The 24,359-nt window shown below is 44.4% G+C and overlaps 1 protein-coding gene across 2 annotated transcripts in view; it reads left to right on the forward strand.

The window, feature by feature from the left end:
• The window catches only part of NSMAF (neutral sphingomyelinase activation associated factor), a 610,455-nt gene that overhangs the window by 501,315 nt on the left and 84,781 nt on the right, over positions 1-24,359 (forward strand). For both annotated transcript variants that reach the window (XM_078687269.1, XM_078687268.1), the window contains 2 exons: positions 16,722-16,830; positions 18,484-18,542. In XM_078687269.1, coding sequence (XP_078543395.1) covers positions 16,722-16,830; positions 18,484-18,542 — 168 coding nt within the window. The remainder of the gene's footprint in view (positions 1-16,721; positions 16,831-18,483; positions 18,543-24,359) is intronic.

The following is a 24,359-nucleotide window of genomic DNA, read 5'->3' on the forward strand; positions in this document are numbered from 1 at the left end:
CGTCAGCCTTAGCCTACCAGAAATAGCCAGTTCTAACACATGTTCTTTCACAAAAGCTTCTCTGTTAGGGACCATTGTTCCTTAAAACATTTCGTACCCAAGGTCCCGACTACTATTTGGGTTCCCTTGTCTTTGTAAAATATGGGGTTGGGCCATGACGCCTGCTCCAACTGCAAGTCTTTCCATCTGAGGGCGATTTTGCAAGCATGCGATGAAGCTCCTGGCGGAGCAGCAGAAGAAAGCTCTGTACCTCCTTTGGGAAATTGCGGGCTCGTTCTCAGAGCTGATCCTGCTAATCTTGCAGACTATTGTCATCACATTCCAAGTCAGCGTCTTCAAAGTCGGGTAAGATCAAGAAGCACAAGAATTAAAAGTTGAAACGTTCTTCAAATTTTCCTAGCAACCACCGTGCTTCTAGGACACACTCCTGCACTCCAAAAGTGGAGCCGGTGACTTGCTTTCCTGAGTTCCCCAGATCTGCCCAACTCAAGGAGTTCTACAATTCCATGCACTCCTATCATATGGCTAATGGCTCCCTCTGGAACGCCTTTTGGTCCCACAGAGGCGATAGGTGCCTCTGCTGGATTACCCTTGGCAGGTATGCCCTCGAGCCAGGCCCTCTGGATCCGTCACAGATCCGCACTGACTCCAACACTGGTGCCAGAACCCTTCACTTTTCCAGTACACCGGACTCATTCTCTGGTACCATCGGCGCTGATTGAAGAGGAACCAGTTATCCTCTCCAACTCGACGTCCACTAGATGTTGACATCTGCCCCGCACGGACCATGTCAGCTCCTGGACTTGACACCCCTCGATAGACCTTCTTTTCATTAAGGAGGGGATGATGAAGAGGGTTATGGCTTCCTGGAGGACGACTCTCATGCTGAGCTGGTTGACGCTGATGGCCTGGACTCTTCTCCAGACTGGACTCTTCTCCAGACTGGCCTGATTTCTTCCTTGGGTCCTGCCGTGGAGGAAGGTGCATCTTTAATTGTAGTGATGCGCTGGGTAGCAGAGGTCTTTAACCTACAGATACCCTCCATCGAGGTCACTACCAATGTCTTGAAGGGGTGCTTCAACTGAGGGAAAGTTCTGCAGAGCCCCTGCTTCTCTTTAATGAGGCCCTCACTGATTTTCTCCTGGGGGCCTGGACCAAACCCTGCACTGGGGCTCCCATGCACAGAATGATTGCCTGCCCGCATTGTCCTTGCCCAGAAGGCCCAGGCTTCCTTTCCCAGCATTTCTTTCCCGAGTGCCTGTTGGTGCATGCTTCGACAACCAAAGTAAACAATTTCCCTATTAGCCCTCCAGATAAGGGAATCCAAGAGGCTGGATACCTTTAGAAAGTGGATCTTCTCTTCCACCAGCTTGACATTGCGGTCAGTGAATGCTGCATGTCTATTGGACTGATGCACAACAGAATCCAACAAGGCATACGTGTAACTGCAGCCCGTGCTTCCTGAAGAGGGCTGAGCCGTTCTGAACCAGGTATTAGTTGAAGGCCAGGATGCAGGGAAGTTCACGATTCGATGTGAAATGGACACCACTGACTCACTAGGGGGTGCCATGGCCATTACAATGCCACTCCGCCCTTCTTGGTTGAGGTCCACCGGATTTTCAGTGGTTGCCCAATCCTCTTTGATAGACATGCCCTTTGACTGCTCCCACATCTTCGGCAACAAGGCTGACACGTCAAGGGTAATGGGATCACTGTCAGACCCCTGAGACTTTCCTTGGGTTTCCGGTAACAGCAACAGTCCTTTCGCTCTCAGTATCCATGGCCGGGCCTCCCATGGGCATCTGCAATACCACTCTTACCCCCTAGTCCAGCAAGCTTCCCAGTCCTTTCATGGCTGAGGTTGCAAATCCCAAAGAGGACATAGAACCCACACCAAGCGTATTGTCCAGTTCCCCATCCCTCCGGCTACCACAGCCTCTGAACCTATTTAATAGGTCCTTAACACAGCACACCCATCCCATTGCTGGCAGGATTAAGCACAACCTGACATAAATGGGCTAATGCCCTTCCACTTCCACAGAACTGCTGAAAGAGCACCATCTTTTTTTGCAGCCTTTGCTGGCCAAAGGAGCCATTGAGAGGGTCACACCAAACAAGCTCACTGTTCCATAACAAAGGCAGGACACCAGCCAATGGGACTGGACCTGTCCTGGTTATCTAAAGTGGCTCCTTTTTAGGAGCACAAAGCACTCAACCATCACTGGTGGCATGCTTCATCATTTGGATTTGCTCCTGGTTTGGCCGGCGTTCCCACACCTTCTGTCGTTCAAATATAGCAACAAGCATTGGCAATGCAATAGGTCTAACTTTAAAGGAATATTGTATAGTAATCTTAAGCATTAGTAGTAAGTAGCATGGGAATAGATATGTATTTATGTGGAAGCAAAGAACTGTATAATAATGTTAGTTAAGGTTAAAAGGTCAGGTGACACTTTCAAGCCAGATCTAAACATCCATGTAGGTAAGTGGCTGCCTAACTCCATCTGTGCCACTGCCAGGGAAAAACACCATCCATTTTCTAGTTTTCTAAGACACTTTAATAGCTTTACAATGTCAGGTGTTTGCCCTTAAAAGTTCAAGCTCAGAAACTGGATAAAGAAAATGATCCCAGCACGTGGAGGGCAAGCACTTGTTGTGTGGAAGCGCACAACCTTTGCCTAATCAAAACATGTACTCCTGGCTCCCAACATGTGGACTGACTCCAAGCCCCTCTCTAGTGTTCTTCACATAACAGTCTGGAAACAGCTGCGCTTTCAAGCCTGACCATAAAAACTGCTTACTTGGGTATCTGACATGTATTACTAGTGAACATACATGGAAAGGGTGTCCGTGTCACTGTTTATTCATTCCTCTGCATAGTATAGTCGGTCTTTAACGGCACTTACAGTAAACCTGTTTTTCACCTTCTGCGTTCCTGCCCCCACCCTCATCCCCTAGACTTACCTGCTCACCTCAGAATAGGGCAAACCTTGGAATTCCTTAACGCCCAACCTGCCTCCCTCTTTGCCTTTTGGAGCGAGGTAAGTCATCCTCCCTTGCCCTGTGTTTATTAGAGAGATTTGTGTGGTGTTGGGCTGATGAACTACCAGCGTTGAAAACCAGGATATCCTCTCGCTGTGAATTCAGTACTGCCTCTTTGTCTTTTGTCATTCAGGAAAAATAACACGTGGTCGCTTTGGGCAGTACCACACATTTTACACAAACAGCTGAATGCAATCACAAACAAGGATCAGCCAGCATCGCCATTGGCATGCAAGCTTATTTCTAAAGCTTTAATAATAGTCACCAAATTGGCAGCTCTCTCCATGCTTCCCTCAAGGCGCTGGTGCAGTAACAGTAGAAGAATTGTCAGAAAGCCACAAAGTGGGCAGAAGCAATGCAAAACTCTCCAATGGTGTCTGTGTTGTTTCTGTTGGACATAGCAGAGGCAGATGCAATGGAAGCTTCATCCTTGCGCAGATAAAATATATCACTGGAAGAAACAACAGTGCAAGTTTCTCTCATTGGCACACACTTAACTGGAACAGTAAAGGGCGTAGACGTGCAGGTGTCCCTCACCCACAGAACAGGTACAGCACTGGCGGCAGCAGAGCTAACCTTTGTCTCACACCAATAGCTCTGAGTGAGCCAGCAGTGTAAGCTGTACACAATTCACACATAGCACGTAAAGATGTTGTCTTATCAGGCACTTTAATTTCTAAAGAACAAGGGAACCCAATGGGTGGCAGAGGACCATGGGTGATAGTTACTTTAAGGGAGACAAAGGTCCAGAGCACAATTTAGGTAATGAGACAATGAACTATAGACCACAATAGGCTCTATATGGTATATTTTCTTGTCCAGCCGGACAGGAAACTTTAATAGTTAGTTTGATGGTAGTCTTATTTACAGTATAAACATACAGCAATGAAATATTGCAATATAGCACACTCCTGTGCCATATCGTAAGGAAACAGAAGGAAAAAATAAGAGAATAGGAAAGGGTGTATCAGGCAAAAAAAGGGGACAGGTCACTGTATAAATCAAAGCAATTTGTTAGTGTACCCTGAAGCGGCGCATACACCATTAAATGAATAATACATCAATGTATGCCCACTCAAAAGAGTCGACGTTTCGATCCCGCACTTAAAATATCAAGGGATCATCTTCAGGACTTAGTAAATTGTTTGCCTGGTTGGAACAATATTGATAGCCTGTTAGGAGTAAAACAGGGAGAAAAGAAAAATAAAAAAATGAAGGGAAAAATTATCACTGTTCGCCTGGAGAGAATTGTCAGTGTAATGCTGAGCTTACAATACTCGGAATCGCAGTGGGTGAGAGGTGCTCGTGAATGTGAATAAATACAAATACTGACATAATAACTGTTTCATACTTTCAAGGTTCAGAAGCGAAGTGAAGGGGATGTGGAAGGTGGGAGAGTTGGACGTCTGGGAGCAACACTTATGACCCGGTGTGTGATCAGGCATGGGTCGAGCTACATGCATTTAACTCTGGAGGGAAAGAAAATAATATAATGGGCAGCCTACCTTTGGAGAAAAATATACCAAGGAGGGGTGTGGCGCCCGGCAACGTTGGTGCTAATGGTATCAGCACAATACAAGTGGTACTGGGAAGGGAAAAGGCGGGGAAAACAAAAATGAGACTGTCGGACATCGCAACCTGGCGAGACAGGCAGGACGAGTGCTAGCGGCATGCGAGTGTTCATGCGAGGGGAACATACCTACTGTACAAATAAGGGGCCTATACTTGGCCGCGATGGAGTGTGCACGTGCGCCCACAATAGTCGTCAGTGCCGTGTGTGGCGCTGGTGCGGCGGTGTCCTCCGTAACTGAGGAGAAAGAAGTGCTGAGCTTAGAATAGCGGACCCACCTATAGGTGCAAAATCAGTGAGGAAACAGATTTAGGCATACCCTTTAGTGGTAGTTGGAACCCTTAATCGGGGGTTACATATAATTATGGGGACGGTGAGGCTTGATGGCAGCAAACCGGAGGCGGTCGTAAATTTCGCGATCCGCTATAGGGTAAAGAAAAAGTATATATTTTATTTTACTGAGTCCCAGGGCACGTAAGGCTGCGATCTACGTTAACAAGGACAGGAGGTTCTAGTTTACCTTATGTAGACAATGCTACGCCGTGCAGAGGTACAGCCGTCTGTTCCAGGCTTCTCGGCACTCAAGGATCAGAGCCGGGTTACATGAGCGTGCGCACTGAGGACGCCATCTTAGGTAGGAAGACTGACAGTGAAGACGGACTGGTGTCTAGCACTTCTTCCATTACGGTCGCCATCTTGAGTAGGGAGGTTAGTGGTGAAGAGAGACTGGTGTCATGCGCTAACACTAACATCCGCCGACTTGGACAGGGGTCCAAGTGCCGAGATTGGTCAGGGGAGGGAAGTGACTGGGAATAATGACAAACAGGGCTTCATGCAAACCACCTGGAATACATTTGAATAACACTTGCGGTGCATTCTTACATGGATAGTGCTGCATGCATGTGAATAACGATTGACTTAAGTGAATTAAAATGTCAGACATTGATCCAGAAAAACTTGGCTTGGCAATGTTTAAGGTGCATTACAGACATATTGTCAGTCATCAGTTCAGGAAACTTAGAGGAGATTTGTCCAATCCTCACTCCTGTTGAGTCCTGTATGGAGGGTCTTGAATTGTATTATTGATTTAAGTTCCTCTCGATTAAGCAGTTGATTAAGATTGCCCCCTCTCAGAGGTAATTTGACTGCTTTCAAAATTGTCCATTTCAAATCCTCCGCAGTATGTTTCAGTTCCGAAAAATGTTCAACAAGAGGCGCATTCGGAGTCCCACATCTGATGCGACTTCTGTGTTGGCAAATTCGTGTCCTCGCCTTCTGGGTGGTTTGGCCAACATACATTTTTGGACAAGGGCACAGAATAGCATAAATCACATTGCTACTATTGCAGTTGGTAAAGCTTTTCAAGTCTACAGTAATGTTATTGTGACTAAATTTGCATGTTTCAATTGTGAATTCGCACACAGAACATTGACCACATTTCACATGCCCTTGCAATGGTGGTAGGCCCCAGATTGAATCAATAGTTGTATTCGGGATTGGGGCTGGTAATGCTGCTCTCACCAAATGGTCCCTCAAATTCATGCTTTTTTTTAATGCAAAGATTGGTCTTTCCAGCTTTAAAATGCCGGCATTTATGGTAGGCCAATGTTTCAAAATGCATTTTCGGATTTTATTTGAAACTGGGGAGAAGGTCGTGACACACGCAATCCTCTCTTGCCTATCTCTGGTCTTTGGTGTCAGTAACACCTCTCGTGGGCAATACAATGCTCGTTTAGAGGCATTTTTCACTAGCCTCCTGGGATAACCGCGTGCTTTTAGTTTATTGGTTAGGTTTAAAGCCTCCCTAAAGTAATCAGCTTTTGAGGAACAATTGCGTCTAATTCTCAAAAATTGACAATAGGGCAACGAATCCTTCAATGCCTTGGGGTGGTTGCTTTCGTACCTCAGTAGAGTGTTACGTTCGGTCGGCTTCCTATACAGACGTGTCAGTAATTCACCTGCTTCATGATAGATAGTTAAATCTAGAAATGGTATTTCTGTTTTGTCATGGGAGAGAGTGAATTTGAGATCTGCACAATTGTTATTTAACCAATGGAGGAAGGAATGTAAGGTGGAGATATCCGAGTTCCAGACCAAGAAAATGTCGTCAATGTAGCGACGCCATAAAGAAATTCCTGAGTAGAATGGATTGTGGTCGGTCAGAATTGATCCGGTTTCTAGGTCGTCCATGAACAGTATAGCTAGGTGTGGAGCAAAAATAGCTCCCATTGAGGTCCCCTTGATTTGCTGGTAAAATGTACTGTCGAACACAAAAAAAATTCTGGAAAGACATAGCTCTAGCAGTTGCATAATAAATACGGTTGGGACCCTATGGGGCCTAGGACGGGTGTCCAGTACTTTCTGGATCACTAGGAGAGCCGTTATTTGGGGGATATTTGTGTACAGCGACTCTACGTCCATGGTACAGAGAGTGTTCACCTCAGGATCAAATGGATAATGCTCTACCAGATTTATCATTTCCATGCTGTCGCGTACATAGCAACAAGTCAATGGAACGAAGTCTTTGATAAAATGATCTACGTACTTGCCAAGTGGTTCCAAAATAGAGCCACAGGCAGAGACAATTGGTCTTCCAGGGGGGGAGGCAATGCTCTTATGAATCTTCGGGAGAGTGTAAATCACCGGAAGTCGCAAGTTTTTTACATTTAGAAACGCATGTTCCTTTTTACTCAGAAAGCCTTGTGCTCTGGCATCATTAGTGAGTTTAAGTATAGTCTCTTGAATTTCTTTGGATGGATTCCTCGTTAGTCTATCATAGTGTTCAGTGTTGGCAAGCTGGCGGTTTATCTCATTTTTATAGGATTCGATGTCTTGCAGGACAATCCCGCCGCCCTTATCAGCACTCTTCACTATGAGAGAGGGGCTATTTCTCAGTGTATTTAGAGCATCCTTCTCGCATTTGGAGATGTTGTAAGGAATGTAAATTCTTTCTTTTTCTAAGTTACACAGATCTCTTAGAACCAGTTTCTCGAACGTAACAATTTCAGATGGGATCATACCCGAGTTAGGTGAAAAAGTCGATGGAGGACTGAACGGTGTATTCACAATGGACGGGGTTGAAGGGTGCAGTTGAAAGAAAGCTTTCAAACGGATGTGTCTAAAAAATTTTAGTAGCTCGGACTGTAGCTCCATGAAATTAGGTCGGATGGTAGGGACAAATGATAGGCCTTTTTTTAATAGTTCAGTTTCAGGCTCACGTAGGATGTGACTTGACAGGTTGAAGATAGGTATCACCTCAGCAGAGTTGTGCAGTGAGGTTGTTGGAACAGTGTTTGTCATACTTCCTACCATTGGTAAAAATTGTTCCGGGTTCTCCGCTCTCCGGGGGCGTTGAACCATCTTTGGGTTTTCTTTGCCCTCCCCCTTTGTGGAGTCCCTTGTTGGCCTCGAGATAAAAAAGGCTGGGCGTTGCTTCCACCCCTTCTGGGATTGCTACTACCTTCACCGGGGTCGGATGCGTCAGAGGAATCAGCTGATGTATCTGAAAATCCGACTATATTCTGTTGTTTATTATATCTTCCCCAAGGTCTGTTGTTGGGATTAAAGTGGGGCCTGTTAGTGTAGAAATCTTTGTTCAAATAAGGATATGTGTTCTCTACGCTGTAGTTTTTTATATCTTTTTTTACTTTATTAGATTTTTTATTTTGTTCAATTCTTTGGAAATCAGCCACTGTTTTATCTACTTGTTCAAGTAACTTCTTGCAATCAGATGTCAGATCGGTGTCGTTTATCTGTTTCAGCAAATCACTGATTTCAATTTCTAATGTCTTTAAAGTTTCCACAGCAATATCGATTCCCAGTGCCAGCCAATGTCTCGAGCACGTGGTACCGATATAGCTGAAATTGGAAATGTACTTGGGATTGTCTGTAAAGATACCCGGAACGTTCATAACCTGCAGCCCAACCGGGATAACCTCTGCCTTTAAGTAATCAGTAAGCATTAAAATCATCAATTGGAGCCTGACCTGCTTCTTTTTGAGTTTCTCTAGTTGTTCAGGTAATGTAGAATTATTTACAGTAGGAACATCTGGTGTTTCGGACAGTAGGGAGGGTAGTGAACACAAATGTTTTAAATATTCTGCGGTGTATAATGGGGCATGGTCTGACATCTCCTAGGCGAGAAAGGTGAGGGGAAGGTAAAAAAGGGAGAAGGTATTGTGGCACTAGGGTGGCCACCCTCGTGCAACGAGGTGTTTTAGGGAATAGCAACGAAACCCTACAATCCAGAGATTGCGCTAAATCAATTTCTAAAGAACAATTTTGAAAGCAGTCAAATTACCTCTGAGAGGGGGCAATCTTAATCAACTGCTTAATCGAGAGGAACTTAAATCAATAATACAATTCAAGACCCTCCATACAGGACTCAACAGGAGTGAGGATTGGACAAATCTCCTCTAAGTTTCCTGAACTGATGACTGACAATATGTCTGTAATGCACCTTAAACATTGCCAAGCCAAGTTTTTCTGGATCAATGTCTGACATTTTAATTCACTTAAGTCAATCGTTATTCAAATGCATGCAGCACTATCCATGTAAGAATGCACCGCGAGTGTTATTCAAATGTATTCCAGGTGGTTTGCATGAAGCCCTGTTTGTCATTATTCCCAGTCACTTCCCTCCCCTGACCAATCTCGGCACTTGGACCCCTGTCCAAGTCGGCGGATGTTAGTGTTAGCGCATGACACCAGTCTCTCTTCACCACTAACCTCCCTACTCAAGATGGCGACCGTAATGGAAGAAGTGCTAGACACCAGTCCGTCTTCACTGTCAGTCTTCCTACCTAAGATGGCGTCCTCAGTGCGCACGCTCATGTAACCCGGCTCTGATCCTTGAGTGCCGAGAAGCCTGGAACAGACGGCTGTACCCCTGCACGGCGTAGCATTGTCTACATAAGGTAAACTAGAACCTCCTGTCCTTGTTAACGTAGATCGCAGCCTTACGTGCACTGGGACTCAGTAAAATAAAATATATACTTTTTCTTTACCCTATAGCGGATCGCGAAATTTACGACCGCCTCCGGTTTGCTGCCATCAAGCCTCACCGTCCCCATAATTATATGTAACCCCCGATTAAGGGTTCCAACTACCACTAAAGGGTATGCCTAAATCTGTTTCCTCACTGATTTTGCACCTATAGGTGGGTCCGCTATTCTAAGCTCAGCACTTCTTTCTCCTCAGTTACGGAGGACACCGCCGCACCAGCGCCACACACGGCACTGACGACTATTGTGGGCGCACGTGCACACTCCATCGCGGCCAAGTATAGGCCCCTTATTTGTACAGTAGGTATGTTCCCCTCGCATGAACACTCGCATGCCGCTAGCACTCGTCCTGCCTGTCTCGCCAGGTTGCGATGTCCGACAGTCTCATTTTTGTTTTCCCCGCCTTTTCCCTTCCCAGTACCACTTGTATTGTGCTGATACCATTAGCACCAACGTTGCCGGGCGCCACACCCTTCCTTGGTATATTTTTCTCCAAAGGTAGGCTGCCCATTATATTATTTTCTTTCCCTCCAGAGTTAAATGCATGTAGCTCGACCCATGCCTGATCACACACCGGGTCATAAGTGTTGCTCCCAGACGTCCAACTCTCCCACCTTCCACATCCCCTTCACTTCGCTTCTGAACCTTGAAAGTATGAAACAGTTATTATGTCAGTATTTGTATTTATTCACATTCACGAGCACCTCTCACCCACTGCGATTCCGAGTATTGTAAGCTCAGCATTACACTGACAATTCTCTCCAGGCGAACAGTGATAATTTTTCCCTTCATTTTTTTATTTTTCTTTTCTCCCTGTTTTACTCTTAACAGGCTATCAATATTGTTCCAACCAGGCAAACAATTTACTAAGTCCTGAAGATGATCCCTTGATATTTTAAGTGCGGGATCGAAACGTCGACTCTTTTGAGTGGGCATACATTGATGTATTATTCATTTAATGGTGTATGCGCCGCTTCAGGGTACACTAACAAATTGCTTTGATTTATACAGTGACCTGTCCCCTTTTTTTGCCTGATACACCCTTTCCTATTCTCTTATTTTTTCCTTCTGTTTCCTTACGGTATGGCACAGGAGTGTGCTATATTGCAATATTTCATTGCTGTATGTTTATACTGTAAATAAGACTACCATCAAACTAACTATTAAAGTTTCCTGTCCAGCTGGACAAGAAAATATACCATATAGAGCCTATTGTGGTCTATAGTTTATTGTCTCATTACCTAAATCGTGCTCTGGACCTTTGTCTCCCTTAAAGTAACTATAACCCATGGTCCTCTGCCACCCATTGGGTTTCCTTGTTCTTTAGAAATTGATTTAGCGCAATCGCTGGATTGTAGGGTTTCGTTGCTATTCCCTAAAACACCTCGTTGCACGAGGGTGGCCACCCTAGTGCCACAATACCTTCTCCCTTTTTTTACCTTCCCCTCACCTTTCTCGCCTAGGAGATGTCAGACCATGCCCCATTATACACCGCAGAATATTTAAAACATTTGTGTTCACTACCCTCCCTACTGTCCGAAACACCAGATGTTCCTACTGTAAATAATTCTACATTACCTGAACAACTAGAGAAACTCAAAAAGAAGCAGGTCAGGCTCCAATTGATGATTTTAATGCTTACTGATTACTTAAAGGCAGAGGTTATCCCGGTTGGGCTGCAGGTTACGAACGTTCCGGGTATCTTTACAGACAATCCCAAGTACATTTCCAATTTCAGCTATATCGGTACCACGTGCTCGAGACATTGGCTGGCACTGGGAATCGATATTGCTGTGGAAACTTTAAAGACATTAGAAATTGAAATCAGTGATTTGCTGAAACAGATAAACGACACCGATCTGACATCTGATTGCAAGAAGTTACTTGAACAAGTAGATAAAACAGTGGCTGATTTCCAAAGAATTGAACAAAATAAAAAATCTAATAAAGTAAAAAAAGATATAAAAAACTACAGCGTAGAGAACACATATCCTTATTTGAACAAAGATTTCTACACTAACAGGCTCCACTTTAATCCCAAAAACAGACCTTGGGGAAGATATAATAAACGACAGAATATAGTCGGATTTTCAGATACATCAGCTGATTCCTCTGACGCATCCGACCCCGGTGAAGGTAGTAGCAATCCCAGAAGGGGTGGAAGCAACGCCCAGCCTTTTTTATCTCGAGGCCAACAAGGGACTCCACAAAGGGGGAGGGCAAAGAAAACCCAAAGATGGTTCAACGCCCCCGGAGAGCGGAGAACCCGGAACAATTTTTACCAATGGTAGGAAGTATGACAAACACTGTTCCAACAACCTCACTGCACAACTCTGCTGAGGTGATACCTATCTTCAACCTGTCAAGTCACATCCTACATGAGCCTGAAACTGAACTATTAAAGAAAGGCCTATCATTTGTCCCTACCATCCGACCTAATTTCATGGAGCTACAGACCGAGCTACTAAAATTTTTTAGACTCATCCGTTTGAAAGCTTTCTTTCAACTGCACCCTTCAACCCCGTCCATTGTGAATACACCGTTCAGGACTCCATCGACTTTTTCACCTAACTCGGGTATGATCCCATCTGAAATTGTTACGTTCGAGAAACTGGTTCTAAGAGATCTGTGTAACTTAGAAAAAGAAAGAATTTACATTCCTTACAACATCTCCAAATGCGAGAAGGATGCTCTAAATACACTGAGAAATAGCCCCTCTCTCATAGTGAAGAGTGCTGATAGGGGCGGCGGGATTGTCCTGCAAGACATCGAATCCTATAAAAATGAGATAAACCGCCAGCTTGCCAACACTGAGCACTATGAAAGACTACCGAGGAATCCATCCAAAGAAATTCAAGAGACTATACTTAAACTCACTAATGATGCCAGAGCACAAGGCTTTCTGAGTAAAAAGAAACATGCGTTTCTAAATGTAAAAAACCCGCGACTTCCGGTGATTTACACTCTCCCGAAGATTCATAAGAGCATTGCCTCCCCCCCTGGAAGACCAATTGTCTCTGCCTGTGGCTCTATTTTGGAACCACTTGGCAAGTACGTAGATCATTTTATCAAAGACTTCGTTCCATTGACTTGTTGCTATGTACGCGACAGCATGGAAATGATAAATCTGGTAGAGCATTATCCATTTGATCCTGAGGTGAACACTCTCTGTACCATGGACGTAGAGTCGCTGTACACAAATATCCCCCAAATAGCGGCTCTCCTAGTGATCCAGAAAGTACTGGACACCCGTCCTAGGCCCCATAGGGTCCCAACCGTATTTATTATGCAACTGCTAGAGCTATGTCTTTCCAGAAATTTTTTTGTGTTCGACAGTACATTTTACCAGCAAATCAAGGGGACCTCAATGGGAGCTATTTTTGCTCCACACCTAGCTATACTGTTCATGGACGACCTAGAAACCGGATCAATTCTGACCGACCACAATCCATTCTACTCAGGAATTTCTTTATGGCGTCGCTACATTGACGACATTTTCTTGGTCTGGAACTCTGATATCTCCACCTTACATTCCTTCCTCCATTGGTTAAATAACAATTGTGCAGATCTCAAATTCACTCTCTCCCATGACAAAACAGAAATACCATTTCTAGATTTAACTATCTATCATGAAGCAGGTGAATTACTGACACGTCTGTATAGGAAGCCGACCGAACGTAACACTCTACTGAGGTACGAAAGCAACCACCCCAAGGCATTGAAGGATTCGTTGCCCTATTCTCAATTTTTGAGAATTAGACGCAATTGTTCCTCAAAAGCTGATTACTTTAGGGAGGCTTTAAACCTAACCAATAAACTAAAAGCACGCGGTTATCCCAGGAGGCTAGTGAAAAATGCCTCTAAACGAGCATGGTATTGCCCACGAGAGGTGTTACTGAGACCAGAGATAGGCAAGAGAGGATTGCGTGTGTCACGACCTTCTCCCCAGTTTCAAATAAAATCCGAAAATGCATTTTGAAACATTGGCCTACCATAAATGCCGGCATTTTAAAGCTGGAAAGACCAATCTTTGCATTCAAAAAAAGCATGAATTTGAGGGACCATTTGGTGAGAGCAGCATTACCAGCCCCAATCCCGAATACAACTATTGATTCAATCTGGGGCCTACCACCATTGCAAGGGCATGTGAAATGTGGTCAATGTTCTGTGTGCGAATTCACAATTGAAACATGCAAATTTAGTCACAATAACATTACTGTAGACTTGAAAAGCTTTACCAACTGCAATAGTAGCAATGTGATTTATGCTATTCTGTGCCCTTGTCCAAAAATGTATGTTGGCCAAACCACCCAGAAGGCGAGGACACGAATTTGCCAACACAGAAGTCGCATCAGATGTGGGACTCCGAATGCGCCTCTTGTTGAACATTTTTCGGAACTGAAACATACTGCGGAGGATTTGAAATGGACAATTTTGAAAGCAGTCAAATTACCTCTGAGAGGGGGCAATCTTAATCAACTGCTTAATCGAGAGGAACTTAAATCAATAATACAATTCAAGACCCTCCATACAGGACTCAACAGGAGTGAGGATTGGACAAATCTCCTCTAAGTTTCCTGAACTGATGACTGACAATATGTCTGTAATGCACCTTAAACATTGCCAAGCCAAGTTTTTCTGGATCAATGTCTGACATTTTAATTCACTTAAGTCAATCGTTATTCACATGCATGCAGCACTATCCATGTAAGAATGCACCACGAGTGTTATTCAAATGTATTCCAGGTGGTTTGCATGAAGCCCTGTTTGTCATTATTCCCAGTCACTTCCCTCCCCTGACCAATCTCGGCACTTGGACCCCTGTCCAAGTCGGCGGATGTTAGTGTTAGCGCATGACACCAGTCTCTCTTCACCACTAACCTCCCTACTCAAGATGGCGACTGTAATGGAAGAAGTGCTAGACACCAGTCCGTCTTCACTGTCAGTCTTCCTACCTAAGATGGCGTCCTCAGTGCGCACGCTCATGTAACCCGGCTCTGATCCTTGAGTGCCGAGAAGCCTGGAACAGACAGCTGTACCCCTGCACGGCGTAGCATTGTCTACATAAGGTAAACTAGAACCTCCTGTCCTTGTTAACGTAGATCGCAGCCTTACGTGCCCTGGGATTCAGTAAAATAAAATATATACTTGTTCTTTACCCTATAGCGGATCGCGAAATTTACGACCGCCTCCGGTTTGCTGCCATCAAGCCTCACCGTCCCCATAATTATATGTAACCCCCGATTAAGGGTTCCAACTACCACTAAAGGGTATGCCTAAATCTGTTTCCTCACTGATTTTGCACCTATAGGTGGGTCCACTATTCTAAGCTCAGCACTTCTTTCTCCTCAGTTACGGAGGACACCGCCCCACCAGCGCCACACACGGCACTGACGACTATTGTGGGCGCACGTGCACACTCCATCGTGGCCAAGTATAGGCCCCTTATTTGTACAGTAGGTATGTTCCCCTCGCATGAACACTCGCATGCCGCTAGCACTCGTCCTGCCTGTCTCGCCAGGTTGCGATGTCCGACAGTCTCATTTTTGTTTTCCCCGCCTTTTCCCTTCCCAGTACCACTTGTATTGTGCTGATACCATTAGCACCAACGTTGCCGGGCGCCACACCCCTCCTTGGTATATTTTTCTCCAAAGGTAGGCTGCCAATTATATTATTTTCTTTCCCTCCAGAGTTAAATGCATGTAGCTCGACCCATGCCTGATCACACACCGGGTCATAAGTGTTGCTCCCAGACGTCCAACTCTCCCACCTTCCACATCCCCTTCACTTCGCTTCTGAACCTTGAAAGTATGAAACAGTTATTATGTCAGTATTTGTATTTATTCACATTCACGAGCACCTCTCACCCACTGCGATTCCGAGTATTGTAAGCTCAGCATTACACTGACAATTCTCTCCAGGCGAACAGTGATAATTTTTCCCTTCATTTTTTTATTTTTATTTTCTCCCTGTTTTACTCCTAACAGGCTATCAATATTGTTCCAACCAGGCAAACAATTTACTAAGTCCTGAAGATGATCCCTTGATATTTTAAGTGTGGGATCGAAACGTCGACTCTTTTGAGTGGGCATACATTGATGTATTATTCATTTAATGGTGTATGCGCCGCTTCAGGGTACACTAACAAATTGCTTTGATTTATACAGTGACCTGTCCCCTTTTTTTGCCCGATACACCCTTTCCTATTCTCTTATTTTTTCCTTCTGTTTCCTTACGGTATGGCACAGGAGTGTGCTATATTGCAATATTTCATTGCTGTATGTTTATACTGTAAATAAGACTACCATCAAACTAACTATTAAAGTTTCCTGTCCGGCTGGACAAGAAAATATACCATATAGAGCCTATTGTGGTCTATAGTTCATTGTCTCATTACCTAAATTGTGCTCTGGACCTTTGTCTCCCTTAAAGTCTTATCAGGCACAGCTGCAACAAATCTAGCAGTCCAAGGTTCCCTCACACACTGACACTTATCTGGAACAGCGGATCGTGTAGAAGTGGAACACACAGCATTTGTAGATTCTGTCTTCATTCGCACAACTGCAATACAAATAGCAGTTGTAGGATTCCTTCACAGACTTGCACTTAACTGGACCAGCAGAGGCTACTGAAGTGCGAGCTTCCCCTGTGCACAGAACAGATGCAGCACTGATGGTACCAGTGCAAGCTTCCCTTCAGTGCAGACCAGCTACAATCAGTGAACTAGCAGTGGAGGCTTCAACAAACGGAGCAAAGGTAGAACTTACATTCCCTCCCAGGCAGAGCCGCTGCAGCCCTGATAGCAGCAGTAAAGTATTCCCTTCCACAAATAACTGTTATAACCAGTAAAGCACCAGTGCAGCTTCTTTATACAGCTTACCCTCTTGGCACATAGTTTGTTGTGTAGGACTGTGGGATTTAATCAATTATGTCATATATTCTTCAGCCTCAACACATAAAATCTTATAATATGTAAATGAACCAGAATTAAATCCGTTTTTCTGCTTTTGTTTATCAACCTCAACCTTGTTTGTTAATGATTGTCCCATTTGATTACTGATTAGATTCAATTTACTAGTTTTCTTTTTGGTATGTTGTGCTTGCAGTTTCTCCTAGTGAGGAATCATTTGAAGATCTTACAGAAGAAAGTAAAACACTTGCATGGAGCAACATCAGCAAACTAGAGATTGTGGACCAACTTCAGATTCACAAAGAGTAAGTTTTCAGTATGTGAACACTGGAGACTTTTTTGTAATAAATGTGTGAGATTTATGAAAACCATTAGGGTGTCACCTGAGTGCTCTGTACTTGACACACCGTTGAGCTGAACGATCCTGCTTTACCAAGGAGGACTAGAACAAAGTTTTACAATTGTTTGTTTAAATTTGCATTAGTCCCAAATTATAGGAGCATTAAAGAATGTTAAGTACATGGATTTTCTCCATCGCACTGAAGTAAGAGCTGTGGCCCAATCAAATGGCGTGGCATCCAATTATTCTAGATAATAGTTCAATACCTCACGCTGTGATACATAGATTGTGACACCAGTGATGGACTGGACACTGTCTCTGAAGCACATCTACTCTGTACAGTTCCCTGCTCTTCATTGCTCCAGTACTTGATCAAATCAGTACAGCAATTAATTGGAGAAAATGAGTTGCTCTATTCACGAAGGTAAATTCTGGCACAAAATTAAGTTTACAACTGAATGTACCTTTTTTACTCCCGCTCGGAATTCACTAAAACGATTCCTGTCAGCCATGAGTCCATTTGCGTGCACTGAGATCTCTGTCACAAGTTCTTTGCATGTGGAAATGCCACTCAGTGGAAGGGAAATGTGGGTGTTCTTAGGTGTTTCAAGGTGTGGTCACCCTTAAGTGTGCAAATTCCACAGACCGTTCACAAACTCCTCGTAGTCCCCTTTCCAGTCTGTAAACTGTAGGTTTTTTTACTCGCGTACTGGGCTGACATATGTCCTTTTCCACGATGGGAAGGGGAATGAATCCTGCACAGATATGGTGGGAGTGTACAGAAGGGCTTTCACCACCAGGGATAAATATTTTCCTAGCAATATAGAGAACTCTGCAGCATAATTTGGATATCAATGGTAATGTCATATGACCTTCCCATGAATCTTTATGGCAAGGTGTTTGTAGATATTTCAGTAGAAGAACTGAGGTCAGCCTGGAAAGGCTTTACTGGTGAGCCACAGGTTCAAGCGATCCAACTAAGGAGACTGATTTTTAGCCATAATGGGGAAAAAATCCTGGAATGATTTTTCTGAAGAAAATGCTTCTTTCTGAAAACAATAACCGTCTGCCTTGTCGTTGATGACATTTTCATTAGTGGCGGTTTTACTGCTATATAAATAAACACAGGTGTAAGCTTTTCACAAATTGTATTTGCATGTCTTGTTGCTAAGAAGAGTTGAGTTGTCAGCCACCTTCATTAGAGAGTTTATAAAGTTTATAAAGATAGCATAATATGGTATGGAGTTCTTGAAAATGTAAAAATATTTTAAACCAAGCTAACTGGTATCTGTATAGGGATTGAAGTTGGTTAGCTGTTTTTGTTGCGAGTTCAGTTGCAATGAATGGAGAGAAGAATGTAATGAGTTTTATGAACAGTAATTTTTGTTTTTATAATTATACGGGATAGTTGATATACACATCTTCATGTTAGCTATATTTTGAAAGCTACAAGCTTACTATAGGTTTACATTTAGAAATATTTGTTAAACGTGAACTACTTGCATAGTTTCTGTGAAGTAAAATAAATTGGCAAATAATCTACATCATAAGTTGTACTTAATAGTTTCAACTACAAACACTTATTTTCATATTTAATACTATTTTGCATTCTGTACAGGGCAGTTACGGGTATTGCTGTGTCAAACAACGGCGGTTCAATTTTCACAACATCCCAAGGTATGTCTGAGTAGCATTTACTCATTGTCATTCTTATATTTTTCCATTGGTGCACTATTTTCTGATGAGTAGAGATGTTATGTGAGTTAAATCAGAATGTGGATTAGTGCTTGTATTTAAAATATTGCTTTGAATTCATTCTTGGTGTTCGGAGAAGTACTTCATCCAAAGCTTACACAAGCCGACATTGTAATACGTCATATGTTGTTAGTGAGTGACAACAGGGTCATGCCTCATTTGGCAGTTAGTGTCTCCATAATGGGCTGCAGCTTCTTAACCCGAAAGTCACAATTTCTAGCCATTGCAATGGAAAGCTACAATTCTGTAAAGAATACCTATAGGATTGTGCTTTTCTGCCTATATTTCTAGACTATCAGATATAGTAATGTTTTTACAAAAACTGATATCTAGACAAATCTTGGAAAAGACTACAAATATACTATTGACCAAGAGTAACAACTAAATTCCAGTACACTTTACTAGTCCAAGCCCCATAAAACACCTATTTCTTTGCACTGAGCCAAACACTTGAACTGGTCATATAAACTTCCAGGCAGAATCACATAGAACTCCTTCGATCAGAAGACCTTCATCAGAACTCATCAACTGAGCCTTTGCTGCATACTTGACAAGCAGGGTTGCAATACTCCAGTATTTTACCAGCATGGTCAGTATTTTCATGTTAAAGCTGGTAAACATATAGGAAAAATCAATCAAAGGCCAGTATTCATCTGTATTGAAATGTACACATAAAGAAATTAAAGTACTTTAAATGTATTTTAGAGTTTTCCAGACGGATACAAATTCCTTTTAAAACTTATAGAATCCAATTTGCCATGGTAAGAATGAATTTAGATTTCAGATGATTTTACATATGATATTCAAGTACAATTTTCTAACTCTCTCACCCCACCAAACATTAAAACATAAAGAAATTAGAGGTATTTTTCACAGAGAAAGATGGAAACCATATTTTAAATAGTCTTATGGCTTTGGGAGGTTCAGATCCTAAAGCCTATCATAATGGTAAAGAGGAGGAAACAAAGGTGAGATCTCTGTCAGGATTCTGCACACCAAGGGGACTTCACCAGCAGGGCACTGCATGTGACTTTCCAGATTAACCCTATCCAGCAAGAACGAGAGCTACCTGACCATTTGCATAACACCAGTTCCCAAGGTATCAAAATCCTTCTCCAGGCACCAATCGGGCCAAGTGCGCCAGATATTCCAGAATAATCTGTGGATATTGTTATTGAAGGCTCAAGTCTGTTCGAAGGAGAAAATAGCATTGTTTGAAATTACCAGGTCTTTTCATTGTCCCTAGCAATCCACCAGAACACGGGCTAAACAAGCCAGTCCCTCACCAGGGGATGAGGCTTTCATAGATAACCCATCATAATCCCTTATAATAGTGGAAGAGGGATCAGAAAAAAACTGGAAACCAAGCTTGAGACTTGAGAGTGACATTGCCAAGATCACGTCTGCATTTTGAATACTTGTTTAGAATCATACCAAATGTCAGGATCATAACAAATAGAAGGAATTTGGTTAAGTTCCTTTCTTAAGAACAGAAGTTTCCAAGTGCATTGTCCCCCATTCAAATCCTCCCCCCGGCAGTTGGGGCATGGGGTCCCACAGGGCTCAAGTCTGAGCCCGACATTATTTAATATTTACATGGGACCCCTGACTCACATTGTGGAATCTTGTGGAGTAGATATCGTCACATACGCCGACGATACCCAATTGATGGTCACACTTACTCAGGGACAGGATGATGCTGCAATCAACTTTTCCTCCTGCCTTTCGGCGGTGGCAAGGTGGATGAATGAGAATTGTCTTCGCCTAAATGGGGACAAGACTGAGCTGCTGATAGTCGGAAAAATTCCATCTATCTGGTCGACAGCGTGGTGGCCATCTGAACTTGGACCGATACCCTCTCCTTCGGAGACGGTTAAGAACTTAGGGGTTTTGCTAGACTCAAGCATATCTCTTAAACAACACGTTAGTAAGGTGACAGGAAGATGCTATGGCATTCTTAAAACATTACGCAAAGTGCTAGATCTCCTGCCTATTAGTACTAGGAAAACTTTAATCCATGCTTTAGTCACGCCCCATTATGGCAATTCCTTGCTCATAGGCCTAAGTAAGAATGGGCTCCATCAGCTGCAGTGTGTGCAAAATGCCGCTGCACGCTTGGTGCTGAATTTGCCCCGGAGAGCATCAGGGAAACAGGCCCTATCATTGCTGCACTGGCTCCCTATTAAGGAACGTATTAGGTTCAAAGCGCTATGTATCACACATCGCATTGTCCAAGGGAAAGGCCCAGCGTATCTGCAAAAGCCTCTGACTAGTTTCTGCCCCAAACGCAATTTGAGATCACTTGAAACTATGCTTTCCAAGGTTCCTCGTATCCGTAAGGCGAGAATGGGGGGTCGCTCATTCAGGTATTTAGCTAGCAAATACTGGAATGAGCTCCCCATCGAACTCCTCATGGAACCTTCAGAAGTGAGATTCCGCCTGAAACTTAAAACCTACCTTTTCCCATGTATTTAATTATCTTTAGCTGGAATATGCTATATCTCTCAGCTTAGGTTAACTGCTACTTGGGGGTTACCAGCATTCATAGCGCGGGGACACACAGTTCTTTGTGTAACCAGGCGCTTTACAAATGGTTTTATTATTATTAAGTAAGGATTAAATGGATAGTCTGACCAATCCTGCACAAAGGCATCTACTGTTGCCTCTTCGGGGGCTAGTTGCCAATGGAAGAACATTGGAACCAGCCAATGAACTGGGTTCCATCTCCCGAAATGCTTTTGAACCGGTATCAGTTTAGTATGCAGGTGCTACCTTTGTCGGGATGTACGATTCAGAGTTCACCATTTTCATAACCTAGGCGGGGGGGGGGGGGGGGGGGGATTTTGATTGAATGGATTGTTGGAGGTCCAAGCAAAAATGTCAAAATTTGCACAGTAGCTCCCCAAAGTTTCTTGATCTCTTCTATATCAGCTGTTTGATGATTCTGACTGCTGCTATATTGTGCATTCTTATGAGAATGCAAGACTTGAATTGGTTCCCTGGCATGTACTGTACCACCAAAAGAGCTCCATTCAATTGATATGAAGAGGAGGCTCATCCTTAGACCATTTCCTGACAACCGGAATCTGACTGCACTTTGTTTCCCAGCTGGATATGTTGACTTCATATGCTGGGACCATGTTGGAGGTTCTGCTGAAGATGGCCTAACTTTTCTACTTTAGTGAATATAGAGTCTAATCCCCATGGAATTTCTATTCTGACCTTCTCTGTCAAGTCCATCTCTTCCATGTAAATCATGCCCTTCCTCAGATACTGAGCCGGACAAAGGGGCTAAACGTGGAGCTTCGCTAGGGATCGTCCGCCATCCTGGCTGCGCAAGCCAAGCTCCTTCCTGGAAATTTCTATTATAGGAGGTATCAGAGGATAGATTCACCCCCAGGTTTTATCAACAAATAAATTCCAGTGGTGGGCATTCCCTAGCAAGGCTCCACGCCCAAGCCCTTTGTCCGGCTCAATTAGCTTACTGCAACAGGCATCTTCCCTTCCACTTAGCAGTACGCTACTCCTTGGGCAATAGCAGAGCTGTGACACTGTCAGAGGAGTCTTGGGCTGCTGCGGATAGAGGCGTGGACCGCACTTTTGCTTCCCTTGTATGGCAGTAGGCGGATGCCTACCCATGGAGGAGACTGACTCGTCTCCTAGACCATTCGCTCGGAACAGGAGTGCTTGCCGATCGGCCACTTGTGGGGCTGCGATACCATAAGCAGTACCCCCGGGCGGCCACTGGTGGGGCTGCGATACCATAAGCGGTACCCCTGGGCAGCGGAGCCCTAGGGTGCAGGCTCAGCACTCTTCCCCTCCCCCCCCCCCCCCGCCCCCCTCCCTTCATATGTGCAGGCTCTGGGGGCTTTAGATGATCTGGACCTTTGCCTCGCCCGCTGAAATACCTGTTCTTGGAGTGCCAGTGAGTGGGGAAGATGCACATAGGAATGGGGCTGCCTGGAAGGACCCCTAGACCTGGCAGCACTTTATTGAAGTGGTGGTTACTGTGGTACCGCCCTTCACCTTCCCTGCGCGGTGACGTGCTGCTGCAGCCTAAATCCTTGCCCACTAGACCAGGCCGAATGGGGCTCTACCTATAAAAGAGCAAACCCAAGTCCTGGGGAGCCAGATACGACCATCTGGGGGTATTCACTGTCGAAGGTAGCCTTGGCCTGCCTTGTGCTGCTCTTAGTAGGCTCCTGGTCTCCTCCCTGTGACTGGTAGCGACCTAACTAGTGATCCGTCCCAATTGCTGGGCTGCTCGTGCTGTGCAGCACTTCAACATACTCTGGCGATCACAAGCAGGCCCTAATGTGCAGGCAGAATCTGCTACCTCATTGGCACTACCAATGCTTTCTCACAATCTAACAGTAGAAAATGCATGAGTGATGATTTTTCCCTGCCTATACACTAGCAGTGCAGCTACAGCGGAGCTCCATTCTTGCTGTCAAATGCAAACTTCAGGAATCTGATATCAAATACTCTCGACTATTCCCAGCATGGCTATGGGTCTTGACAGATGGCACATCACTCTTCGTCACTGATCTTAAGGAGGCCTTTAACTGGGCAGAGCGGAACTAGGCTGGGATGGCGGGGGGGGTCTCTTCATCGTTGCTACCGGCAGTGGACTCCCAGGTCTCCGACAGACAACGACGTGGATGCCGAGGCCGCTGCATGAATCGCAGCTGACGTGCTCACCCATTCTGGAGTAATACAAGAGAGGAGTTGGACACTTTTCAGACCATAACAGAGACAGCACTACATCTGACAGCAATGAGGGCTCCTCCACATCCTGATTTACCCCATTTGGCTCTGGCAACATGAAACCTCAAACAGCAGACCACCTCCTTTAACTTTCTCCAAGAGCTAGATTAACATCATGTTTCCCCCTACCTTAACACATGCCCCTGCAGTTCTTGTCAGGCCCTGCGCCAGTATAGATCATGCGGAGTATACTGGACATTCCTCCACCACCTGACATGAGGGGGTGACTGTGCTCTTGCACACATTAAAAGCTGTCACCAGTCTTTGTTAGCTTGCCTTCACTGGCGCCAGTTGTTCACATGTTTGGACGGAAGCCTGTTGTACTTCCACTCTCTTTGGTATGTACTCTCCTAGGTGAGCCTTGTAACACTACCCCGTTCTACTCCAGATACCACCTTTCAGACAGCTGCCATAATGGCTCAAACTGGCACAAAGGTGGTCACCTTTTAGATCCTATCTTTTCCAATTTATCACACTTACAATGTCACCCGGCCTTGCCCGTTCTCTGGTCTGACCACGATCTAGTTAGTTTTAGGGTCACACCTATGAACGTCTTAGCTCTACACAGAAATATCCATGCGGTAAGCAGGAGGGCATGGAAAAAGTTGGACATTATCTCGCTAAATAACGTATTAGCCACTCACCTTCCCGCAGAATTGCTTGCGTCAGTTAATGCCGAAACCGCAGCTATATTGATGGACTCCTGGCTTAATAATGCCATCGACATCTGCCTCCCTGCTTCTTTCAAGAAGGATGCACTCCACAAGACTCCAGTCCCTTGGTATACGGAGGCGTTAAAAGTGGACAAATCTTACTGCAAAAAGCTCGAACGCAGTTGGCGTAGAGACTACTCCCAGCCTGCAGCACTCGCCTACAAAAATGCCCTAAAAACCTATCATTAAGCCTGTGCCCTGACCAGGGCCAACTTTGTCACCAAAACCATAACTGACGCTATCGACAAATCGAAAGTAT

The sequence above is a fragment of the Lissotriton helveticus genome, chromosome 4_1 (assembly GCF_964261635.1).
Source record: "Lissotriton helveticus chromosome 4_1, aLisHel1.1, whole genome shotgun sequence".
NCBI lineage: Eukaryota > Metazoa > Chordata > Amphibia > Caudata > Salamandridae > Lissotriton > Lissotriton helveticus.